At 43.5% G+C, this 23,607-nt stretch overlaps 8 protein-coding genes across 8 annotated transcripts; 4 read left to right on the top strand and 4 right to left on the bottom strand.

The window, feature by feature from the left end:
* The first annotated feature begins 320 nt into the window (after window positions 1–320).
* Window positions 321–752, top strand: LOC122429177 (histone H2B type 1-C/E/F/G/I). The gene has a single exon (XM_043449420.1). It carries the CDS (start codon window positions 357–359, stop codon window positions 735–737), a length of 381 nt encoding a protein of 126 aa, XP_043305355.1. The 5' UTR covers window positions 321–356; the 3' UTR covers window positions 738–752.
* Window positions 753–4,991: 4,239 nt separating this feature from the next.
* Window positions 4,992–5,567, bottom strand: LOC122429176 (histone H4-like). Its single transcript, XM_043449419.1, has one exon. The coding sequence runs from the start codon at window positions 5,550–5,552 to the stop codon at window positions 5,049–5,051; it is 504 nt and encodes a 167-aa protein (XP_043305354.1). The 5' UTR covers window positions 5,553–5,567; the 3' UTR covers window positions 4,992–5,048.
* A 1,847-nt stretch (window positions 5,568–7,414) lies between these two features.
* On the top strand, window positions 7,415–8,979 carry LOC122429175 (histone H1.4-like). The gene has a single exon (XM_043449418.1). It carries the CDS (start codon window positions 8,274–8,276, stop codon window positions 8,904–8,906), a length of 633 nt encoding a protein of 210 aa, XP_043305353.1. The 5' UTR covers window positions 7,415–8,273; the 3' UTR covers window positions 8,907–8,979.
* An 89-nt stretch (window positions 8,980–9,068) lies between these two features.
* On the bottom strand, window positions 9,069–9,828 carry LOC122429180 (histone H3.1). The gene has a single exon (XM_043449422.1). The coding sequence runs from the start codon at window positions 9,523–9,525 to the stop codon at window positions 9,115–9,117; it is 411 nt and encodes a 136-aa protein (XP_043305357.1). The 5' UTR covers window positions 9,526–9,828; the 3' UTR covers window positions 9,069–9,114.
* A 1,535-nt stretch (window positions 9,829–11,363) lies between these two features.
* On the bottom strand, window positions 11,364–11,941 carry LOC122429182 (histone H2A type 1). Its single transcript, XM_043449424.1, has one exon. The coding sequence runs from the start codon at window positions 11,897–11,899 to the stop codon at window positions 11,507–11,509; it is 393 nt and encodes a 130-aa protein (XP_043305359.1). The 5' UTR covers window positions 11,900–11,941; the 3' UTR covers window positions 11,364–11,506.
* A 204-nt stretch (window positions 11,942–12,145) lies between these two features.
* Window positions 12,146–12,639, top strand: LOC122429187 (histone H2B type 1-C/E/F/G/I). The gene has a single exon (XM_043449430.1). It carries the CDS (start codon window positions 12,211–12,213, stop codon window positions 12,589–12,591), a length of 381 nt encoding a protein of 126 aa, XP_043305365.1. The 5' UTR covers window positions 12,146–12,210; the 3' UTR covers window positions 12,592–12,639.
* An 8,242-nt stretch (window positions 12,640–20,881) lies between these two features.
* On the bottom strand, window positions 20,882–22,401 carry LOC122429189 (histone H2B type 1-C/E/F/G/I). Its single transcript, XM_043449432.1, has one exon. The coding sequence runs from the start codon at window positions 22,338–22,340 to the stop codon at window positions 21,960–21,962; it is 381 nt and encodes a 126-aa protein (XP_043305367.1). The 5' UTR covers window positions 22,341–22,401; the 3' UTR covers window positions 20,882–21,959.
* A 211-nt stretch (window positions 22,402–22,612) lies between these two features.
* Window positions 22,613–23,191, top strand: LOC122429183 (histone H2A type 1-B). The gene has a single exon (XM_043449426.1). The coding sequence runs from the start codon at window positions 22,667–22,669 to the stop codon at window positions 23,057–23,059; it is 393 nt and encodes a 130-aa protein (XP_043305361.1). The 5' UTR covers window positions 22,613–22,666; the 3' UTR covers window positions 23,060–23,191.
* Window positions 23,192–23,607: the final 416 nt, after the last annotated feature.

The following is a 23,607-nucleotide window of genomic DNA, read 5'->3' as shown; positions in this document are numbered from 1 at the left end:
TGCATCTTTGGTAATTTCAAAGCACTGGCGAGAGTGACTTCTCGTTTTTAAAACAAACTAGTCTGAATTGTTATAAACGAAACGGAATTTATTTATTTTATTTTTTATTTTCTCCTCTTTATTAAAAAACGCGAAAAAACGGAATTTATTATTAAAAGCTTAACTAGATTTAAAAAATTGGCCTGATTGCTGGAAAACTGTCACAGGATATGAGAAAGTAGATCTGGAATCATTTATTTGCATGCAGGTGAACCAATCAGCAATTGCAAAAGTAGGCCTTCATTTGCATAATGTTGCCTACAAATCCGGTGGCGCAGACGCCATTTTATTTTCTCTCAGCAGAAACTGCGTTCAAAATGCCGGAACCAGCCAAATCCGCACCGGCCCCTAAGAAGGGCTCGAAAAAGGCGGTGACCAAGGCTCAGAAAAAAGACGGCAAGAAGCGCAAACGCAGCCGCAAGGAGAGCTACTCCGTGTACGTGTACAAGGTGCTGAAGCAGGTTCACCCGGATACCGGCATCTCGTCCAAGGCCATGGGCATCATGAACTCCTTCGTCAACGACATCTTCGAGCGCATCGCGGGCGAGGCGTCGCGTCTGGCGCATTACAACAAGCGCTCGACCATCACATCCAGGGAGATCCAGACGGCCGTGCGCCTGCTGCTGCCCGGGGAGCTGGCCAAACACGCGGTGTCCGAGGGCACCAAGGCTGTCACCAAGTACACCAGCTCCAAGTAGATATATTTGTAGTAACTATCAACCCCAAAGGCTCTTTTCAGAGCCACCTCATGTTTTCACTATCAGAGCTGCGCACGAGTGTGAATACGAGCCGTTAAATCAGTGTTTATTTATCAAAACACTTAGGTAGCCGACTTCCTGCCTACGCTTGCTTTCTACCAACGGTTCCACTTACAAAGGTCCCCAGCAGCCTAACTGAATGTCGGCTGAAATCTGCTAACCCCAATTCTTGGAGCTCCAGGTTATCTTCATAAAATTTGTACAGAGTCCTCCGCTGGCTTCTATGGGCACTTTATGAATCTCTGATCTTGGTTATATGTAAGCCGTCACCCTGCGGAGTTCGAGAGGCAGCATTTAGGTTTGAAAATCCCGCTCTCTAAAACCGGAACTTTGTAAGTATGACGTTGTGGGTCTCCACCCAGGTTGTTTTGTGTGGATCCAGGACTTCCCTCCTAGCTCAGTCGGTAAAGAATCTGCCTGCAATGCAGGAAAAATGGGTTCGACTCCTGGATCGGGAAAATCCCCTGGAGAAGGAAATGGCAACACGCTCCAGTATTCTTGCCTGGAGAATCCCGTGGACAGAGGAGCCTTGCGGGGGGTACACAGTCCATGGGGTCTCAAGTATCGGACAAGACTGAATTTTCACTACTACTACTACTAATTTCTTTTACTCCCTCTCACCTACCCTAGGTCTTTGCCTAGGGCTTTCGAGTTCTGGCTAAGCATTTTATCTAAGATTCTTCACATGTTTGGTGGCTGCATCTCTCCAGTAAGGGAACAATAATTTTTTTATTGTGTCTTTCTCCTGGATTTTAAAGAGGCTCTCGTCACTCGATTTTTTTTTTTTTTTTCTTTTTAAGAATACAATCATCCCAGTCTCCTGACTCGTTTTACAAACTAGACTTGCAAAGTTCACAGAATTCTGTATTCAGAATTCTCGCCGGTGCGGCCACATACTATGAAACCTGTCTCAACAATCTCCATTCCGTCCGGTCACTGCGATCTTCCGAGCCCATCCTCCTATCCTGCCTCTAGTCCTCCCCGCGCTCAGTTCAGAAAAGGCAGCGATCCTGGTGACAAAGAAAAGGGTCCTCAGGGCCGGCTCAGAACGCAAACAAGAACTGTGGATGTAAAGATGCTTTTTAATGTTGTGAGCCGAACACCGAGGTTTGAAAGCCTACGGTTTATGCTCAAGAGAATAAATCCCGAAAAATAAAAGGCAGGGTTCTTCCTCATTTCTCCGGAAACTGCAAGGTAGAGGCATCCTTTTGGAAGTTAGGAATGAAGGGTTCAGTTAAGGGCACCTCACCCACACCTGGAAATGCCAAATCCACCCAAGAACTGCTATTATTGTCTTTGAGAAACAATCCTAAGCGGCCTCCCTGGCCAGTCCATCCGAGTTCCCTTTTATTGTCTCAAAAAGGTAAAAAAAAATAAGCACAAGGATACAAACCAGTTTATTTTCAGGTTGCCAATTACAATTGCTCTTGGACTGATTCTGATCACCTTGCTTTGAGTTTGTGGTGATACTGAAACTCTTCTGTCCATAGTGAATTTGGTTTCTATTCCAGAGTCACTGAGGAGGGCTTTATGTTTCGCTTTTTTTTTTTTTTTTTTTAAAAACCGGCTCACAGCCTTTGGTTGATCCCCCATCTCCCAGAAATTAAAAAATCTATGCTATGGCCACAAGCCCTGTAAAGTCTGGCCCTCATCTCTCTCCAACCCAAACTAAAATGATTTCTTTTTTCTCTATTTTGTTTTCTATTTCTTCATTTTCTCTTTTTTGTTTTGTATTTCTTCATTGCTTTTGGTTTTGTTCCCACCACCCTCCTTCCCCTGCATCCTTTAAACTGTGGGCCTCTTTCTCCAGCCTCCAGGCCTCTGCAATTATTCTTTGCCTGAAGTGTTCCTGATTCTACATCCAGCCCCAGCATATACAGTTTATTGACCAGCAACTCCAATTTCAGCCTAGTGACTACATTCTTGGGGAAGCTGAACTCCACTGTTTAAGGCTCTCAGAGCCACAAACAACTGGCTGTATACCCACCCTCACCACCCCAGCCCACCCCCCACCCCCCATTAATCAATACTGAGGGACTTGGGTGGAATCAGAACCCCACTCCTGAGCCTAAGAGAGGGACTCTGCTTTCCCTGGATCACAAAGCAGGGAGAAAATGGAGACCTTAAAAAAACTGAGGTTGTATTAGTAAGCAAAGAGGGCAAATGACCTTTGAGATGGCAGGTGCACTGCCTGATGTAAGAACCTTCTAGACAGAAGGTACATCCACCAAGTTCATTGTACATTCAAGTGCCAAGAACTGAATTATGTACTGAAGCTATAAAGAACTTGAGTATGCATCAGAATCACCCAGATGGCTTGTTAAGGGATAGATTGCTGGCCCCATTCCCAAAGTTTGTTTCATTAGCTCTGGAGAGATGTGAGAGCTTGGCTTACAAAAAAAAAGTGCCCAGCAAATAAAGATGCTCTTTATGTGGTAGGTTTTGAGAACATATAATATATGGAGAAGAAAAAGCTAACACAGGAGTTCTGGGTGATAAAAATGAGTTTATGGCCTGGAAACAACTCTACTTAGGACTGAGCCCCATGTGTGGCCATTATCTTGTTATCTTCTGTCTTGGGCCATCATATTTGATTAATGTATGCATCTGCCCACCTGGATTAATCAGATTTGTTTTCCTAAAATTGAATAAAAAAGGGACTGAAGAAAAAGGCCTAAGTGTTCAGTAATTCCTTAAATATAGTCACCAAATATAACTTTCTAGAAAGTTTTCTTTAATTATCTGGAATTGTTTGGTTTTTTAATGTTTACATCCAAAAGAACTTCCATTTGTACACTTTCAATTTCTTAAGAACATATGTAAACTATATTTGTTGGATATATACATAAACATATTCCTAGGTGGTTTCACTCAATCCTCACAAAAATATGAAGTTACACCTACATTACAGACAAGGGAACAGTGGTTAACAATTTGCTAAAGACCACAAATATAGAAAATAATTATTCAAGACTTCAAGTGTATGTCATCATGGTTCAAATGCCACTTTCTTTTTCTCCATGTCTTTGATGTCATGAAAAATAAGAATACCAATAATGCAAATAACAACAGCCAAAACATAGAGCATTTACCATGTGACAGACAGTGGCCAAAATATGAAGTGCTAGTTAATGTCATTCCCCCCAAAACTGTAAGATTGGAATTAAAGTTATCTCCATTTTACAGATAAGGAAACAGTGTCATACAGAGGTTTAAATGGCTTATCCAACGAGAGACAAAAAATAGCATCCCTGTGCACAAGGTTTCCTTTTCCTTTTTATCTCTGAAGAGGGGTATTGAGATTGTTTCTTGAAAACCTAATAAAATTTATTCAATGGCATAGATTATTAAATATTTAAACTCTAAACATTTAGAGCCAACATAATGACTTTGTAAACGTGTGCAGTGTGCTCAGTTGCTCAGTGGTGTCCAACTCTTTGCAACCCCATGGACTGCTAAATATATATATAATACACACAGTCGATTTACAATCTTAATTACCAAGTAGTTTTCTCTAGTAGCATTTAACAACCTTCAAAATATTTTATGATCACACACTCCCCTTTATTATGTCCGAGAAGGCATGCTGTTTTAATATCTTCAGTTCAAGTTCAATGCCTATCTAGATTTTTCCATTTTCCTAGCATCAGAGTTTACTTTGTTTCTAGACGCCTTTCAGCTTCTCACTAACGGCTGTGCAGTGTCTACCGCACTGAGCTGGCCTGTTCACTGCTGCTGCTGCAGTCATTTCAGTCGTGTCCGACTCTGTGCGACCCTACAGACCACAGCCCAACAGGATCCCCCGTCCCTGGGATTCTCCAGGCAAGAACACTGGAATGGGTTGCCATTTCCTTCTGCAATACATGCAAGTGAAAAGTGAAAGTGAAGCCGCTCAGTCGTATCCGACTCTTTGCGACCCCATGGACTGTAACCTATCAGGTTCCTCCGTCCATGGGATTTTCCAGGGAAGAGTACTGGAGTGGGTTGCCATTGCCTTCTCCCGCCTGTTCACTACTACCCACTAAATATACAGTTGAAGTATATTATAACGGAAACTGAACCAGCTCTGGTGGTCTGCAACCTGAAACGCAGGAAGTTAAAAAAAAAAAAAAGCCGATGAACTAAAACCAACAGCAGCCTAAACACCTCCGTATTACATCACAAAGCGCCAAACTCTTTTAAGTGAATGGGTAAGTGGCCCTGAAAAGGGCCTTTGGTTTCACTCGGCTATGCCAAATAGCAGCCTAGAACTTATCCGCCGAAGCCATACAGGGTGCGGCCCTGGCGCTTGAGCGCGTAGACCACGTCCATGGCGGTAACAGTCTTGCGTTTGGCGTGCTCAGTGTAGGTGACCGCGTCCCGGATCACGTTCTCCAGGAACACCTTCAGCACCCCGCGGGTCTCCTCATAGATAAGCCCAGAGATCCGCTTAACACCACCACGGCGTGCCAGGCGACGAATGGCGGGCTTAGTAATGCCCTGGATATTATCCCGGAGAACTTTACGATGGCGCTTAGCACCCCCTTTTCCGAGACCCTTTCCTCCTTTACCACGTCCAGACATCTTGGAGCCGCAAATTGAACAACTGCGAACAATATTAAGGGCGCCTTTTAGAGTATTTATAGTAACCGAACGGACCTGTTTGAAAACTGCAAGAGCAGGGGCGGTAACCACATTCAGTTCCCGCCCTTCGCTTATTTGTCGCTTGGTCACGGCTATAGCAGCTAGGCAAGGCGCCTGCAACGACTGGATCATGGAGATGGAATATAAATTTTTTCCCTATTTATGGATACCTGTGTTTGTGCGTGCATACAAAACGGGCAGCCATTAACTGAGGCAACAGTTTATACACTTTCCCCCAAAAAGCCTGATACCTTCTTCAGACTTCCTAGAATATTACATAACCAGATAACACATGCTATTGTCCTTTATGAAGTGCTTTAACTACAGATTTAAACAGAGCAACAGAGCCAATGAGTGCTACACTGGAGATTTATAAATATATATATCCTAAAGTGAATTTAAAAAAAACTTATTAGGCTGTAAGCCTAAAATTTGTGGTATGATTATAAATTAATTTACAGACAGGTTGTATCTAGCATTATATCTGTAACCACATTCTATTTCTGCAAGCCAGTGGCATTACTCCAGTCACGCTCTGGAGACAGCCTGCTCCACATACTGGCTTGTGACCTTGAGCAGTCTATACATTTTTTTTTCCCTTTTAAATGTATAAGAAAGTGTAAATTATAGAGCACTGAAATTTAAAAGATAATACAACTTTTAAAAAACATCTGCAAATAAGCAATTACTCAGCATTATTTATTATGACACATTACAGTATCCTGTGTTCTCTCAACTCCTCCACTCAAAACGCATGCCTCTAAAGTGAAAGTCTAAGTAATTAATTTACTAAAACCTTCCTTTGACGATTCCACAAAATAGCACATAAAAATTTAGATTTTTTTTCTTTTTAACGTGTTTGTTACCCTGTCCTCTCTGATTCTTTGCGACCCCATGGACTGTAGCCCACCAGGCTCCTCTGTCCATGGAATTCTCCAGGCAATAACAGAGTGGGTAGACATTCCCTCCTCCAGATCTTCCCCACCCATGGATCAAGCCCCAGTCTCCTACATTGCAGGCAGTTCCTTTACTGTCTGAGCCACCAAGGAAGCTCACATAAAGATTTAATGAATGGTTAATTCCTTTGAGCTCCAGTTGACTTAGATTTTTTTTTTTTTTTTTTTTTTGCTTTTTCTCCATGATCTGTGAGGAGAACCAATATCATCAGAGCTCTATGGTCTGTGAGGACAACCAAGATTATTAAAGCTGCTCCATGAGTGTGCAGTGCACAGAAACAAATTCCAGAATAGACTTCTTCACCTGGGATATATAGACGGATTCAGATCATTGTATAGAACAAAAACTCCAACTTTATTTTTATTATACTACAACCAAACCTTAGCATTTCCTCCTATTCTGAATGCAGGCAACAAACAGTGTGGGTGACAGGACCTGAGCTATATTCATATCAAGTCGCAGTAGCAGCTGTCAATCTCCATCTCTCATATTGTTTAAATATATTACACCTTCTAAACTTGGTCATATGGGTAATCTTGTTATGTAGTGAATTAACAAAGAATACATGCATACCTCACCAATTTGGATTTTTTAATAAATTTGATATTGATATTTTAATACAACTGTTTTCCTTTGTAATCCTATGTATATTAACTTAAGCACTAAAAAGCACTATTCTGGAAAGGGGCTCATAAGCTTTATCAAAAATACAAAGAAGTCCAGGCTGCTTAAATATAAACACAATATGTTAAAGACATATTTTGAGGAGTGAAGAAGAAAATCAAAGCTCTTTTTACTTTTTACCATCAATCTATTTCCTAGTGAACAGAAAGTATAAGTTACAATATGTTTCCTATAAACTTATATCCTTGATTAAAAAACATAGTAGTGAATATAAATGCTTTTAAATTTCACTCTCTTAAGGGAATTATGTATGTGTGTGGGTGTTGTGCACGTGTATATTCCTTAATTCTGTTACTTACTTTCCCAAACTGATCTTCCAGAAGCATGACAGAACTCAGAACTCAAGAGCTTGTGAACATTTTAATAAGTGATCCTTCTTAGTAAAATCAAGTTAAATGAAATAATATTTAAAACCCATAAACCAGTCTTTACATGGATCTTCTCTGCCATCAGCTAGTGCAACACAAGCACAACTATCATGACAAGATGATCATTAGTTATTGCTTTTGCCATTTTCCTAGACACATTTTGAATGCCTGAAGGCCCCAAATTAACTAATGCTCTAAATAGTCACAAGAAGCTATGATAAACTTTTTTCAAACTAAATAATGACTTTTCTCATCAGATATTGCTACTATTCCAAGGAGCCTTTACTATACAGCTTTATGTAGGGAAGTCCTGAAAGAGTCTGTGTTATTTCTCCTCATACGAAACAGATTTTCTGGGCAAATCTCAATAAGAATCAAGCCGTTGTTGAAGGCATGAAAAGCCAAGAATCTATAGAATGTCACTTGAGAGCATGTTACTGAAGACACAAAGAGAAGATTTGTATTTTAAAAGAAAATCAAAAAGTTGTCCCTCTGACTTCTGAATCTGCATAACTGTCAGGGGCTTTTGAAAAAGGCTTTGAACAACGTGATAAAAACTGGAGGAAGTAACCACAAAAGTCTCAAACCCTGAGATGTCCTGGTTCATTGTAGAATACACTTGGTGTGATGCCTCCACAGGAAATTTTTTATTTTTTGCTTTCTTGAATTGTAACAAACACAATTCCAGGACAGAGCTGAGACTAGGTTGCTGTCAAGATGAAGACAGCTGGGAACCAATCAGCGCGCAGTGGCGCTGTGTGTATAAATACAGAGACGTTCGGAGGCCCAGCTACTCAACTCAGAGACTTTATTTTTTTACTGTTAGACAACCAAACCGACAATCATGCCTGAAACTGTACCTGCCGCGCCTCCTGCTGCTTCTCCTGCGGAGAAAACACCCGTGAAGAAAAAGGCCCGCAAGTCCACCGGTGCCGCGAAGCGCAAGGCGTCCGGGCCCTCGGTGTCCGAGCTCATCACCAAGGCTGTCGCCGCCTCCAAGGAGCGCAACGGCATATCTCTGGCTGCGCTCAAGAAGGCACTGGCTGCCGCCGGCTACGATGTGGAAAAAAACAACAGCCGCATCAAGCTGGGTCTCAAGAGCCTGGTGAGTAAGGGCACCCTGCTGCAGACCAAGGGCACCGGGGCTTCCGGCTCTTTCAAGCTTAACAAGAAGGCGGCCACCGGGGAGGCCAAGCCCAAGGCGAAGAAGGTGGGCGCGGCCAAGCCCAAGAAGGTTACCGGGGCGGCTAAGAAGTCCAAGAAAGTCATGGGTGTGGGCACCCCGAAAAAAACCGCTAAGAAGACCTTGAAGAAGGTGAAGCCTACTACTGGGGCCAAGAAAGTGGCCAAAAGCCCGAAAAAGGTGAAGACAGCCAAGCCCAAGGCGGTCAAGAGCCCAGTCAAGGCTAAAGTTCATAAGCCTAAGGTAGCCAAGCCTAAGGCGGTCAAGCCAAAAAAGGCGATCCCCAAGAAGTAGGAGCATTAAGAAGATTAGTTTCTTAACGGCTCTTTTCAGAGCCACCCAACTCCTCTTAAAAGAGCTTGTAATACCTATTTTACCTGAACTACGGGGGGCGGGGTTTCTCGTTCCTCGAAATGGAGACAGTACACAACTCTTTCACAGAAAAAGTGGTGGCTCTGAGAAGAGCCTTTGGGTTCAAAGTTGGTACTTATTTGAAAAACATCTAGGCCCTCTCCCCGCGGATGCGGCGGGCAAGCTGAATGTCCTTGGGCATGATGGTGACGCGCTTGGCGTGGATGGCGCACAGGTTGGTATCCTCGAAGAGCCCCACAAGGTAGGCCTCGCACGCCTCCTGCAGCGCCATCACGGCCGAACTCTGGAAGCGCAGGTCGGTCTTGAAGTCCTGCGCGATCTCGCGCACCAGCCGCTGGAACGGCAGCTTGCGGATCAGCAGCTCGGTGGACTTCTGGTAGCGGCGGATCTCGCGCAGAGCCACCGTGCCGGGGCGATAACGGTGCGGCTTCTTCACGCCGCCGGTGGCCGGCGCGCTCTTGCGGGCCGCCTTGGTGGCCAGCTGCTTGCGCGGTGCCTTGCCGCCGGTGGACTTGCGAGCCGTCTGCTTAGTACGAGCCATGACAGAATGCCCAAAATCAGCTAACTGATGGAAAAACGAAGCCCTGCCCCTTTCTCCCAGTATATATAAAGAGAGTCCCGTTCTGATTGGACAAGTCAACTGTTCCTTATGGCTCGCAGTGAGCGTATTGGTAGACAAGTTCACTCCCCGATGACGTAAGCCTTCTGTTGAATGGCTGTTTTCAACCCTTTCTCGCCTCCGTCTCCTTATGCCATTTCTTTACAACGTTCTGTGGCTTTTCTCAGCAGAATTTAACACAATTTATCACAATGCTTAATGTTTTTCGTGGAATAAAAATGTTAAAATTTGGCACCTGACACTGGCTTTTTAAAAAAATCACTTTCTGAAAAGGCGTATGTTTAATGTGGTTGGTCAAGTTATTTTTATGTCCTCACTCAAGTTTAGTAAAGCTAATTTTGCACCAATTTCTACATTTCTCTTTTTGAACTCTTTCAACAAAGTACTTTCCTTTTCTTTTTTATATTACAGCTATGTATTGGTAGATTATATTATCTATAAATTCCACTTCAGTATAAGAAAAGGAGTAGCTACAGTATTTGTTATAGAAAGTGTTAGACGTAATAGGATTGAGAACCATCACTTTAGTGGTTCAGAGATCATAAGAAAGCAGAAGTTGGAAAGAAGCCTGAAAACTTACTGTAACCCTCAAACCAGGCCCCCTGAACACACCCTTCTCTAACTTCCCCATAAATGGCTTTCCCTTGGCAGTCACTGGATGAACTCTTGCAGTTCATTCCAAGCCATCATGTACCAGTGTCAATTTTTTGCTTGGAGTGAGAGCTGTGGCCATAAGAGAAAAGAATCCCTAGAATTACAGTACAGTGTATGTTAATGATATATAAAAGTTTCAGATTTTACACTCATATAGGTTGTGATATATAAAAGTTTCAGATTTTACACTCATATAGGTTGTGATCTGATTATATCTATAAGATATCGGGGAAAGGGAGAGGAAAGACACCTTCTGGAAAGACGTAACACCTTTTAGGAACTATCAAGGAGTCAACCAACTATAACTGCTATGAATCCAGGCTGCATTAACAGTGGGTTAACTGGGTTAACCATCCCAGTCTGGATGGTCTGGTTACCTCTACCTCAAATGAAAGTCCAGGTCTCAATCTCTGAACTCCTCTGCCTAGAAGATACGAAACACGACTATGTCAGATATTCTATCAAAGAAGAGGACTTTGTCTTCACGGGAGACAAGCTGAAACATATAGCAACCCCAAACGACAGACAGACTGGGGCCTGTGCAGGCTCCAATTCTTATTAGAGATTCTTAATATTTGTGCAGAATTTTCGAGAATGCACTAAAACCATTAACCCTGAAATAATCTCACACTTCCTATTGTATTAAACCAAATGTAACTGCTCCTTGAACTCAAGGTGACCCAGTATTAAGCCCTACCTAAATGAATTTTACCTCCAGGCTATGAAGTACTGTATGCTTATTCACAGTTAACTGGGGCCCAGCTTAGTAGAGACTGGCTATTAAAAGCCAAAGGGTAAACTGCAGATCAATTTGTCCCATTAGAGTGCAAAATAATTCCTTTCAACAAGGAGTAGTACTAAAGGAGTGGCTTTAACAACCTGTAGGTCACTATCTCCAGGTCAACTTTTAGTATTTACTTTTCAATATCTTACTGCAACTCTTTTCTCAAGATTTACAACCCTGAGGACCTGATAAATTTATCAATTTAAGTTACTTGTTACACGAGGCTTCTGTAGATCACATACTTAGAGAAATTTTTTTGTAACTTTAAATTAGGTGATTAGTTTGGCGTTTCAAAATGGAAATACTGACATCAATACTTCAGCACTTCCAAGATGAACAAATTGTACTGAAAAGCATTCGGATTAAAAAAAAGTGTAAGCCCTTTTAATGAATGAGTAGGTGGCTCTGAAAAGAGCCTTTGGCTAAGATTGAATGCTCAAGGAACAAGAACTTGACTATTCCAGTTTACTTGCCCTTGGCCTTATGGTGGCTCTCGGTCTTCTTAGGGAGCAGCACCGCCTGGATGTTGGGCAGGACGCCGCCCTGAGCGATGGTGACTTTGCCCAGCAGCTTGTTGAGCTCCTCATCGTTGCGGATGGCCAGCTGCAGGTGGCGTGGGATGATACGGGTCTTCTTGTTGTCCCGGGCCGCGTTGCCCGCCAGCTCCAGGATCTCGGCCGTCAGGTACTCCAGCACCGCCGCCAGATACACCGGCGCGCCCGCCCCTACACGCTCAGCATAGTTCCCTTTGCGAAGCAGACGGTGCACTCGTCCCACAGGAAACTGAAGTCCAGCCCGCGAAGAGCGTGTCTTGGCCTTAGCCCGGGCTTTGCCACCTTGCTTTCCGCGTCCAGACATTTTAACGATCCAACAACCACCAACGAAAGAAAAGAAAAACGAACAGCCTAGCAAATCAGAGGCAATTATACTTGTAAGCCGAATTGTAAGTTACGCCCTTTGATTGGCTAAAGTGTCTTAACGGTAGCAACCAATTAAAAACGAGAACTGATGGCACCTAATTTGCATACAGCCATACTACTAACAGAACTTATCCAATCAGACTGCAAAATTTTACATACCATATTTGCATAATACTTCTACAAATATCAGGACCAATGTAACAGTAGCACACTTCTTTGTTTGGTTAGAACTTTCGCTGTTTGTTAGGTATGCCTGAGCCAGCCAAGTCTGCTCCAGCCCCTAAAAAGGGCTCCAAGAAGGCGGTGACCAAGGCGCAGAAGAAGGACGGCAAGAAGCGCAAGCGCAGCCGCAAGGAGAGCTACTCCGTGTACGTGTACAAGGTGCTGAAGCAGGTCCACCCGGACACCGGCATCTCATCCAAGGCCATGGGCATCATGAACTCCTTCGTCAACGACATCTTCGAGCGCATCGCTGGCGAGGCGTCGCGCTTGGCGCATTATAACAAGCGCTCGACCATCACATCGAGGGAGATCCAGACGGCCGTGCGCCTGCTGCTGCCTGGGGAGCTGGCCAAACACGCGGTGTCCGAGGGCACCAAGGCCGTCACCAAGTACACCAGCTCCAAGTGATCCCGACAAAGGGGCGTTTATGTATTTGATTCCAAAGGCTCTTTTAAGAGCCACCCACTTTTTCAGTAGAAGGGTTGTAACAACTATCGGTTGCCAAAATTGGTTTTTTTTTCCATTACTTTACCCAAAGCAGCTTGTATGGTGCTAACACTCCATAAACCATACACCATTCGGTTGAGAGCATAATAATGTTCCTTTACTTTAGGTTATTAGCACTTTTTTTTTTTTTTCCCCCACTGCTCACTAGCTCAAGGCTAGTCAAGTGTGGATATGCAAGTATCACCTAAACTGGTGTGAAGTGTTCCTTGCAAACTAAATTCATGAAAAGAGCAACTTTAGTTTTACAATGCTTTCTTATCAGTGCAAGGTGGGCTTGCCACGTCCGTAATGGACAAGGTGATCGGAGCATACTGCACTCAGGGCCGAGCGGTTGCAAACACCAGACCAAGCTGCATGCAGTTGGGAAGACATACCGGCTGTGGGCAAAGCCTGTGACAGGCTGACCAGGGTAAGCAGGGAGGCACCGCAGTCTGCTGCAATCTCCCGGGGGCTAGTGTACGCATCCATTTCACTGGTGAGGAGATGCGATTTGGTGGGGAGCAGCACCTGCTCTCAGCCCAAGAACGGCAGGCTTCCCAGTCCCAGAGTGTCCAGCCTCTGAAAGGTCTTGCTGAGCAGTAGAGAACTAAAGCTCCCATCCTCACCTCACCCAGCAGCCCCACATCAAACCCAAAATTTCCAGCCAGTACAGCACCTGTTAGGCAGTTCTGGGCCCTTTCCAGTCAAGGAAGCAGAGCGTGGCGGGGGAAGGCCTGGCTTGCCCGGGATCTGGAGTCTTGGATGTAGAACCCACCGACCACCTTCTTCCGCAGGAGGCTCTCTGTGTTCGGGGTGTGATCCTGGCTGTGACACCAGGAGCAGGCTGACCATGTGGTATGTGCCATATGGGGGATGTAATGCAATGCTTCTTTTATTAGTGTTGTGGTAAGAAGAAAATGTACATGTATTCGATTTATTTGCTTAAAGCAATGTAACTTTTCAAAATATTAATGGGAACAGGGCAATTAATGAACATAGTGGTTGAAAAGTGAGTATCACTGTTTCCAGAACAGGGCCATTTAGTTGTAAAGAGAATTTGTCCAAGGTTTCTCTAATGAAAAATTAGGCCATTGCCAAACTACCATATTAAGATTCATAACTGGCAGTTCAGGAAAAAAATGCCCAGAAGGTATTTTGGTGCATCCTCTCCCTTAAACTATGTTAGTTTCTCGCAAGGTGGATTTCATATGACTGTTTTCATCTCGGTCAGCAAAGAAAAAAATTAATGAAAAAACAATTCATACGTCATTCCAGTTACCACCACTCTCCTGTCATATGATCACATATATGACAGTCATTATAACTTACCGTTTCTCATAATTACAAACCTAGGAGTGTGTGTGCTCAGTCACTTCAGTCGTGTCTAACTCTTTGTGACCTTCTGGACTGTAGCCCACCAGGCTCTTCTGTGCATGGGATTCTCCAGGCAAGAGTACTGGAGTGGGTTACCATGCCCTCCTCCAGGGCTTCTTCCAATACCAGAGACCCAACCTTCCTCTCCCACGTCTCCTACCTTGCAGGCGTATTCTTTACTGCTGAACCACAAGAAAAGCCCCATTTACAAACCTGCTTAAGGTTATAAACCGCTATAAATGACATCCCATATTGAACAAATGCTAGAAGTGTATTTTAAACTGCTTTAGGATTTCAACCCTGGTAGGAAAAAAGTCATAATAGCCTATAACATTGTGTAAATTACTTTCATGAATCGCAGGCTTCCCACTCAAAGCACAACACTTAAGTTTACAACACAACATACACAAAAATGTATGCAAACATTCAAATAACACAACATACATAAAGAACAAAAACGACAACATATATATGCATTATATAAATGTATATTATATAATATATGTTTATTATATATACTGAAAGAATTTTAAAAAACCATATAGCTGTACTTAAGACTTCATATTATTGTAAATAGACAGTTTTTGCTTTCTGTAGTCCCAGAGGTAAATACCTAAACCAGGTCTACTACATGAGCTTTAGTGGAGCATATGAACTCCCAGAAATTACATACAATAGTGTGTCCATATGTTCCTCCTCCCACCAAAAGCAAAATATATAGCATTCTGTCAAATTTTAAAAATACTGTCACTTACTGTGCTAGATACAATGATGCCTCCACAATTTTGTCTAAACTCTGTAGTCTGTGAATATGTTGGGACACATAACAAATGGGAATTAAGGTTGCAGATGCCATTTACGTTACTAATCATTTGACTTTAAATAGGGCTATCCTAGGGTGTACCCTGGTGGTCCAGTGGTTAGGGCTCCATGCTTCCACTGCAGGGGGTAGGGGTTTGATGCCTAGTTGGTAAACTAAGATCCCACATGCTGGGTGGTGAAGGCAAATACATAAATAGAAGGTTATCCTAGACAACCCAAGTGAGCCTAATATAATTCAAGGGCCCTTATCAATGGAAGAGGGAATCTGCCGGGAGCCAACACACAAGACCCTACCCATGACAAGGTCATGAGGGAGAAAACCTGACGGGCAAGGCAGATCAGGTTTTCAGGGGTTTCGAAAAGGCCAGCTCACGAGATCCCACCCATGACAAGGTCATGAGGAGAAAACCTGACAGGCAAGGCGATCAAGTTTTCAGGGATTCCGAAAAGCTGCCCCCGGCGCTCACTTTAAAGATGATATCTGTCTTTCTGATGCTTGCTTCAATAGACTACTCCCTAATTTCTGTGACACAGGCAGAAGGCCTTCCCCGATCTCTTTCCAAATAAGAATCAATTTAGAACTTTAATCAGTAAGTTTCCCAGGTGGTGGTATTTTATGAGATTATCCAGGGTGAAAGGAGTGTTTTAATTTAAACTCCTTTGCTGGTAGTTTGTTAGCCAAATGCATTTATGCCCTTGGTACTAATATGCATGATTGCTTATAATACCCTAATCATAAAATAGCATAAATAACCTGATTATATAAAAGCCCTAATAGACATAGAGCATTTTTGAGGGGTGAAGGAGTCCTATTAGAAAACATAAGAAAAATTATTCTAAAGGTGGTTATTGGGTTGACATTTGCTTGCTGTGTTTTGCTTGCTGTGTTTTTGCTTTTAATGTGCTAAGGTTGTGTTATAGAAACCATTGTTAATATAGTTAAAGATCTAGAGAAATAACAACTTAGCCGTAGTGTGGTAACAATACAATGGTTGTTAATTGTCAGCCAGGAGTGCTAGGCAGAAGCTGCCTCACCAAAGTCTCAGAGTCAGTGTGGGGTAAACTTCTTAGATAAATGCAACTGACAACTTCTGCAGAAGGATTAATTTTTGTGTTAACAAGGTTATACTTCTACTCTGTATTGTTGCCCTATGAGACTGCTAGCTTTCAGTTAAGGTCACCATAGAAACAGAAAATAGGTTTACATTCACCTGACTTGCATAAAATGTCAATAGGCCCCAAGGCCAGAAGATAATGTACAAGACCCTCATAAACAAAGAAGTAAGCAGAAAACACCCTGGTTTCGTGAAGAACAAGCTGATGTAATGTTAAACTATCTTCCCCTTAGAAATGTACTAATTTAGGTTATAAAAGACACGGTAAAAAATAAAGCATTGCCAGACTCTGCCAGACCCTGCAAACACCCCCGTCTGGTCACACTCTCTCTCTCTCTCTCTCTCTCCCTCGCAGACTTGGCCCTATCAAGGCCACGTGTCTTCTCTCTCTCTCGCCAACGCTGTTCATCCTGAGGGTGCCCCCTGGATCCTGCTGGGGCTGGACCCCGGCAGGAATCAGAGTGCATATCCAGAGAGAAGGCAGCGTGAAAATGATTTGGCCAGATATTGCTTACTTTGAAATCTAGGAAAGGTGCCATGAGCAAAGGAACAAAGACAACACTCCAGGTGTTGCAAAAGGCATGGAAACGGGTTCACTCTTAAAGGCCACAGCCCTCTGACAGCTTCATTTTACCTCAATGAGATTCATTTCTGAATGCTGATCTAAAGAACCATAAAATTATAAATGTATTGTTTTAAGCCACTATAATTGTGATTATTTGTCAGACCACCAACCAAAAATTAATGCACCTACATGTTTAAGAATTATTGATTAGTGTATTTATTCAATGATGTTCTTTAAGATTATAACTACATATCTGAAATTTAGAAGAGTAAATATAAAAATGACTATAGATACTAGTACTGCTGCTGGTGCTAAGTCACGTCAGCCGTGTCCGACTCTGTGCCACCCCATAGAGGGCAACCCACCAGGCTCCCGTCCCTGGGATTGTCCAGGCAAGAATACTAGAGTGGGTTGCCATTTCCTTCTCCAGTGCATGAAAGTGAAAAGTGAAAGTGAAGTCGCTCAAACGTGTCCAACTCTTCACAACCCTATGGAGTGTAGTCTACCAGGCTCTGCCATCCACGGGATTTCCCAGGCATGAGTACTGGAGTGGGTTGCCATGCCTTCTCCATAGATACTAGTAAATGCTTCCTAAATGCTGCAGACTCACATAATTTTGACATTGCTTTAACAGCAACAGTTCACATTTCCCTTTGTAGCTAGGGTGTCTACATTTTAACAACAAAAATGTTAATTCACTCTCCTGTGCCCAACACACAGTGAGGCCAAACTAAAACGTTGCCATTGGGAATAGAGAAAGGCTTAATCTAAAGCCTTGCAATGAGAGGTGGTTCAGGACCTAAAAAGCCTCAAGCTCCTGGAAGGGTTTTTAAAAGCTGGCTGAGGGAAGTGGTCTCCCGGGGTACTTGATTAGATTATACAAAATTCTCTCACTGAGTTATAAAATGAGTAACAGTGTGGTGTTACAAGTGTTAAATTGATCAGATCTTAGGTTCCAGGCTTCCCTGTAAACCTAGGGAAAGGTTCACCAGGGAAAAGGTTTACCCTCTTCCCTCAGAGGGTAAAGCGTCTGCCTGCAATGCAGGAGACCTGGGTTTGATCCCTGGTTCAGGAAGATGCCCTGGAGAAGGAAATGGCAACACACTCCAGTATTCTTGCCTGAAGAATCCCATGGATGGAGGAGCCTGTTAGGCGACAGTCCACGGGGTTGCAAAGAGTCAGATGTGACTGAGCCTCTTCACTTCACTTTAGGCTCCAGGAGGCATGGAGCTAGGTGGTCATGTTCATGAAGTAGTTAACATCTTCCACTCAGTGGAAGGGTTTTCACTTCTGCAAAATAAGTCAGGAAGCTTGCATCAAATGTTGATACTTCAATGAAAGTCACTCAGTCCTGACAAGCCTTTGTGACCCTATGGAATATACATGTCAATGGACCATACAGTCCATGGAACTCTCCAGGCTGCCGGGGTCCAGCCCCAGCAGGATCCAGGGGAACCCTCAGGATGAATGGCGTCGGCGAATATGAGAGAGAGAGAGAAAGAAAAGGGGAGAGAGAAAGACCAGACCAGGAAGGTGCGGCAGAGTCTGGCAGTTGCTTTAGTTTTCACCATAGCGTTTATACCCTAAGTTGGTACATTTCTAAGGGGGAGATAAGCACACAGACTTAGTTTAACATTACATCAGCTTGTCCTTCACGAAACCAGGTGTTCTCTGTATGTTTTTTGTTTACGAGAGTCTTTTCCCATAGATTTTTTGTACATTATCTTCTGGCCTTGAGGTTAGCAGAAAACAGAAAATTGGCAGTCTCATGGCACAGCAAGTTGTAACATAATAGAAATACAACCCTGTCAACACAAAAGACAGTCCTTCTGCAGAAATTCTCAGCCAAATTTATCCAAAAAGTTTAACACACAAAGACCCTGTGGCTCCGGTGAGGCAGCCCCTGTCCAGTGCTCCTGGCCAAAATCAACAATTACCTTATTGTTTTTACACTAGGGCTAAACCCCTATTTTACTAGATCTCCAACTATATCAACAATAGCCTCCACTGCAGAACCTCAGCACATTAACATCAATCAAACGTTGATCCAATAACCACCCTCAAAACAATACTTTTTGTATTCTCTAATAGGGCCTCCTCACCCCCCAAAGGGCTCTGTGCCTACTAGGGCCTTTTTAATGGTTAATCTCTATGTATAATATCTTTTGGCCTTCAGGCCTGTTGACAATTTATGGTTTGCACCTGGTGCAACTTTAAGCAATTTCAGTAGCCGACCCTGTCTTTTTTGTGGTTAATCTATTTTCTTTCTATTAGGTGTCATCTCCAAGGGAACTAGATAGGATTACATTGTCACAGAACAGAAATGCAAAGGATTGCAAAAACAGTAGATATGGCACAAAACAGGCTCTTAGTCCAAAAGTTAATTACCTGCAAGAAGTCACCAGCTAATCTCTATCTAAACTATTTTTTATTAGGCACATTTGTGGCTATAACATTTGTGGGGCTTTTCTCACCCCATGAAGGGGCCTATGCTTAATAGTTTCTTTTGTTAGCGTACTGTGCTTAGGATGTTTAGAACAATCATGAGCATTTTGTGCAATGAGAGCACATATTTATCAAACAAGCCAGAATGCCAGCAAAAGGGATTGAATTGAAGCATTTCCTTCATCCTTGGCCCCTTCATAGGGTACCAGCGTCCAGGAGATTTATTAATTAGCTTTTAAGTTGGTCTTTATTCAGTGAAAGAGGAGCGGGAGAGCTCTCAGCAGGCAACACAAGAATCTGCAGCAGGGCAAACAAGAACAACAGCAGAAAACGGGGGAGGATTTAGGGTAGGGTAGAGGCCGAGGCCAACCTGGAGGGTCCCTTATCCTAGACGGCCTTGCCTGTCAGGTATTTTCCTCGTGACCTCGTCACGAGCGGGACCTCCCATAACGGCTCCCGGCACCAGGCCAGAATACTGGAGTGAGTAGCCTATCCCAATCGTGCAGATCTTTCTGACCCAGGAATCAAACTAGGGTCTCCTGCATTGCAGGCAGATTCTTTATCAACTGAGCTTGCAGGGAAGATACCTCAGAGAGGATCTAAAACAAAGGTTATGGGGGAAGGCCCCATCAGTTCAGCTCAGTTACTCAGCTGTGTTTGACTCTTTGTGACACCATGGACTGCAGCACCCCAGGCTTGCCTGTCCATCATCAAATCCCTAAGCTTGCTTAAACTCATGTCCATCAAGTCCGTGATGTCAGCAAACCATCTCATTCTCTGTTGTCCCCTTATACTCCTTCCTTCAATCTTTCCCAGCATCACGGTCTTTTCAAATGAGTCAGTGCTTCATATCAGGTAGCCAAAGTATTGGAGCTTCAGCTTCAGCATCAATCCTTCCAATGAATATTCAGGACTGATTTTCCTTAGGATTGACTGGTTTGATCTTGCAGTCCAAGGGACTCCCAAAAGTATCCTCCAACACCACAGTTCAAAAACATCAGTTCTTCAGCATGCAGCTTTCATTATAGCCCAACTCTCACAACCATACATGACTACTGGAAAAACCATATCTTTGACTAGACGGACCTTTGTTGGCAAAGTAATGTCTCTGGCTTTTTAGTATGCTGTCTAGGTTGGTCACAGGTTTTCTTACAAGGAGCAAGTGTCTTTTAATTTCATGGCTGCAGTCACGATCTGCAGTGATTTTAGAGCCCAAGAAAAGAAAGCCTGTGGCTGTTTCCAACGTTTCACCATCTATTTGCCATGATGTGATGGGACCAGATGCCATGGTCTTCGTTTTTTGAATGCTGAGTTTTAAGCCAGCTTTTTCACTCTCCTCTTTTAGTTTCATCAAGAAGCTCTTCAGTTCCTCTTTGTTTTCTGCCATAAGGGTGGTGTCATCTACATATCTGAGGTTACTGATATTTCTCCTGGCAATCTTGATTCCAGCTTGTGCTTCATCCAGCCTGGCATTTCACATGATATTATCTGCATAGAAGAAATAAGCAGGGTGACAATATACAGCCTTGTACTCCTTTCCCAGTTTGGAATCAGTCTGTTGTTCCATGTCCAGACTGTTAATTCTTTACCTGCATACAGATTTCTCAGGAGGCAAGTAAGATGGTCTGGTATTCCCATCTCTTGAAGAATTTTCCACAGAAGTCCGCATAGGGTTGTACTAAACAAAAGAATGTCTAATTTCATGGGCCAGAACTTTCCTCATTCATTATAGTATTATTATTACTTCTGAGTATAATAGTACTTTAAAAACTTGTCTTTATTATATGTTAAGTGTAGTAATGATGGAAAAAAGCGACCTCATAATGTCCATAAATAACTTCATGAGTTGTATGTCTATCTAACATGTTTGTGTTTATAATTATTGCATTTTTTTTCACACACGTGTTGTCAATGGAGTTGGTTACAATAATTGGGGGGGGCGGGGATGGGCTGCCCCACAGAGCTGGCAGGACCTTAGTTTTCCTCCCAAGGATTGAACAGGCCAAGGCAGTGAAAAAGCCAAGTCCTAACCATTGGACAACCCAGGGAACTCCCATAATATTCTCATTTTTAAAGTAAGAAACTGAGGCTGTGAGACCAAAGACTATTTACCTCACAAAATTTAAATTCCAACTAATGTTCTTCTGAGGCAATGTTCCTTCAAAGATGTCCAGATAGAACTGAAAAACACTTCACATCTACAGATCTCTGAACACATCAAGAAGTCTTTTTACAAGAATAACCTCCTCTCCCAGCATTAGGCTACATCTCTCTGCTTGGTGAATTTCTTCTTCATTTTTTATGAAATCTCCCAACATCCAGATTAAGAAAAACGCAATGATTATCAAAGTGCCTAATACTTTTAAACTAAGTGAAGTAAGGAAAAGCTTTAAATCAAGGGAGGGTTGGGAACACTTCAGTGCCCCGTCAGGAAACTAAAAAACTATTGGTTGTTTTTACAAAGGTAATCAAGGGGTTCTGCCATACCCAGGCGAGGGACAGGGGGCGGGACAGGCAGAGCATCTTTAACTCTGGGGGGGAGGCCTGATGAAAGTTAAGGATCTTAACTCTGTGGATCAGGTTGATGTGGAAATGTAAAATCTGGCCTGAAAAAGAGGTTGGGGGAAGCTGGGAACTACAACCCGTTCTTGGTACCAGAATGCCAGACCACTGCTAGGATAAGAAGTTCCCTCTTCTTAATGTCAAATAGCCAGCCACCCTTCCTTACCTATGGAAATTTAAAAAAAAAAAAAAAACCTGGTCTTTTTAGTACAGAACAGGTTTGGAGAAATGTTAGATTAACAGCTTTCTTCCCAAAGCATAAGCTTCTCACTTCGTTATCTCGGGCACCAAACATAACTGCACTTGAATGCCCAGCAAAGAAAGAGCAGAAAGAGTATACAACTCCTTAAATGAAAATATAAGTGGCTCTGAAAAGAGCCTTTGGTTTAACATGCGGCCAGGCATATTTACTTGGAGCTGGTGTACTTGGTGACGGCCTTGGTGCCCTCAGACACCGCGTGTTTGGCCAGCTCCCCGGGAAGCAGCAGGCGCACGGCCGTCTGGATCTCCCTGGATGTGATGGTCGAACGCTTGTTGTAATGAGCCAAGCGCGACGCCTCGCCAGCGATGCGCTCGAAGATGTCGTTGACGAAGGAGTTCATGATGCCCATGGCCTTGGACGAGATGCCGGTGTCCGGGTGGACCTGCTTCAGCACTTTGTACACGTACACGGAGTAGCTCTCTTTGCGGCTGCGCTTGCGCTTCTTGCCGTCCTTCTTCTGCGCCTTGGTCACCGCCTTCTTGGAGCCCTTCTTCGGGGCAGGAGCGGACTTGGCCGGCTCAGGCATGTCTGAAAACACAACACCGAACAACACAAGTAGATCGGGAAATGCCTGCTTGTAAATAGAATCTGCTCTTTTATAGGTGGCCTATGCAAATAAGGTGTTTACGAATATTCATATCTGATTTGACAACGCATTGGTGACGAGATTATGTAAATTTACCTCCACCAAATCTCTTTTCTTATTGGTTAGACAGAAAACAGAAGACTTTAACCAATCCTGTCTCGCTTGCGGCAATTCCACCCAGCACTATAACTGCCATCTTGTTGCTGCTTACAGACCACTTTTTTTTCTGCTTTTCCTGTGGTGGTTGTGCTATTTCTTAGCTTACCATGTCTGGGCGCGGGAAGCAAGGAGGGAAAGCTCGTGCCAAGGCTAAAACTCGCTCTTCGCGGGCCGGGCTCCAGTTCCCCGTGGGCCGAGTGCACCGGCTGCTCCGCAAGGGGAACTACTCCGAGCGGGTCGGGGCCGGGGCCCCGGTGTATCTGGCGGCGGTGCTGGAGTACCTGACGGCCGAGATCCTGGAGCTGGCGGGCAACGCGGCCCGGGACAATAAGAAGACCCGCATCATCCCGCGCCACCTACAGCTGGCTATCCGCAACGACGAGGAGCTCAACAAGCTGCTGGGTCGTGTGACCATCGCTCAGGGTGGTGTCCTGCCCAACATCCAGGCGGTGCTGCTGCCCAAGAAGACTGAGAGCCATCACAAGGCAAAGGGCAAGTGAAACGTTTAGCAGTATTAATATTCCCAGTTCTGAAAAACAAAGGCTCTTTTAAGAGCCACCCACTTTTTCTGGGAAGTGCTGGAATACTTAGAGTATAGGAGGCGTGTTCCAATGAAAACGAATAAATTTTCTGAGCTAACTTTTATTTACTAATATTATAGTGTTAAGTGTTGTCTTTAAAAAGGGGAAAGCATCTCTCATTTGCAACAAAGGTGCCAAATTGTTAGCCATTGGTCACTTAGGCATCATAAAGTCTTTGAAAAATTCATGTTAGTAGGTTTCTACTGTCACCTGTAACTGAAACAAAAGATACAACTTGTAAATTTTAAAAAATCCATGTTGAGGGAATTCCATATCAGAACATAAATTTGGGCTTGTAGACTACGAATGACGTATATGTAGGTAAATAACAAGACCGTAATGCCTTATTGAGAGGTTTTACGTGTATCGTACACGATGTCTGTCTTTACATATATATGCATAGTCAAATGAATATCCTGTCAAAAAGTATAATATAGATAAACAAGAGAACAAAGGAGGAATAGCTG

The sequence above is a fragment of the Cervus canadensis genome, chromosome 28, assembly GCF_019320065.1.
Source record: "Cervus canadensis isolate Bull #8, Minnesota chromosome 28, ASM1932006v1, whole genome shotgun sequence".
Taxonomy (NCBI): domain Eukaryota; kingdom Metazoa; phylum Chordata; class Mammalia; order Artiodactyla; family Cervidae; genus Cervus; species Cervus canadensis.
The sequence above is the reverse complement of the archived record's forward strand: the minus strand, read 5'-3'. Positions and strand labels throughout refer to the sequence as shown.

Bases quoted from the DNA above. Each gene is read 5' to 3' on its own strand.
- LOC122429177 (XM_043449420.1), top strand. From the start codon at position 357: ATGCCGGAACCAGCCAAATCCGCACCGGCCCCTAAGAAGGGCTCGAAA.
- LOC122429176 (XM_043449419.1), bottom strand. From the start codon at position 5,552: ATGATCCAGTCGTTGCAGGCGCCTTGCCTAGCTGCTATAGCCGTGACC.
- LOC122429175 (XM_043449418.1), top strand. From the start codon at position 8,274: ATGCCTGAAACTGTACCTGCCGCGCCTCCTGCTGCTTCTCCTGCGGAG.
- LOC122429180 (XM_043449422.1), bottom strand. From the start codon at position 9,525: ATGGCTCGTACTAAGCAGACGGCTCGCAAGTCCACCGGCGGCAAGGCA.
- LOC122429182 (XM_043449424.1), bottom strand. From the start codon at position 11,899: ATGTCTGGACGCGGAAAGCAAGGTGGCAAAGCCCGGGCTAAGGCCAAG.
- LOC122429187 (XM_043449430.1), top strand. From the start codon at position 12,211: ATGCCTGAGCCAGCCAAGTCTGCTCCAGCCCCTAAAAAGGGCTCCAAG.
- LOC122429189 (XM_043449432.1), bottom strand. From the start codon at position 22,340: ATGCCTGAGCCGGCCAAGTCCGCTCCTGCCCCGAAGAAGGGCTCCAAG.
- LOC122429183 (XM_043449426.1), top strand. From the start codon at position 22,667: ATGTCTGGGCGCGGGAAGCAAGGAGGGAAAGCTCGTGCCAAGGCTAAA.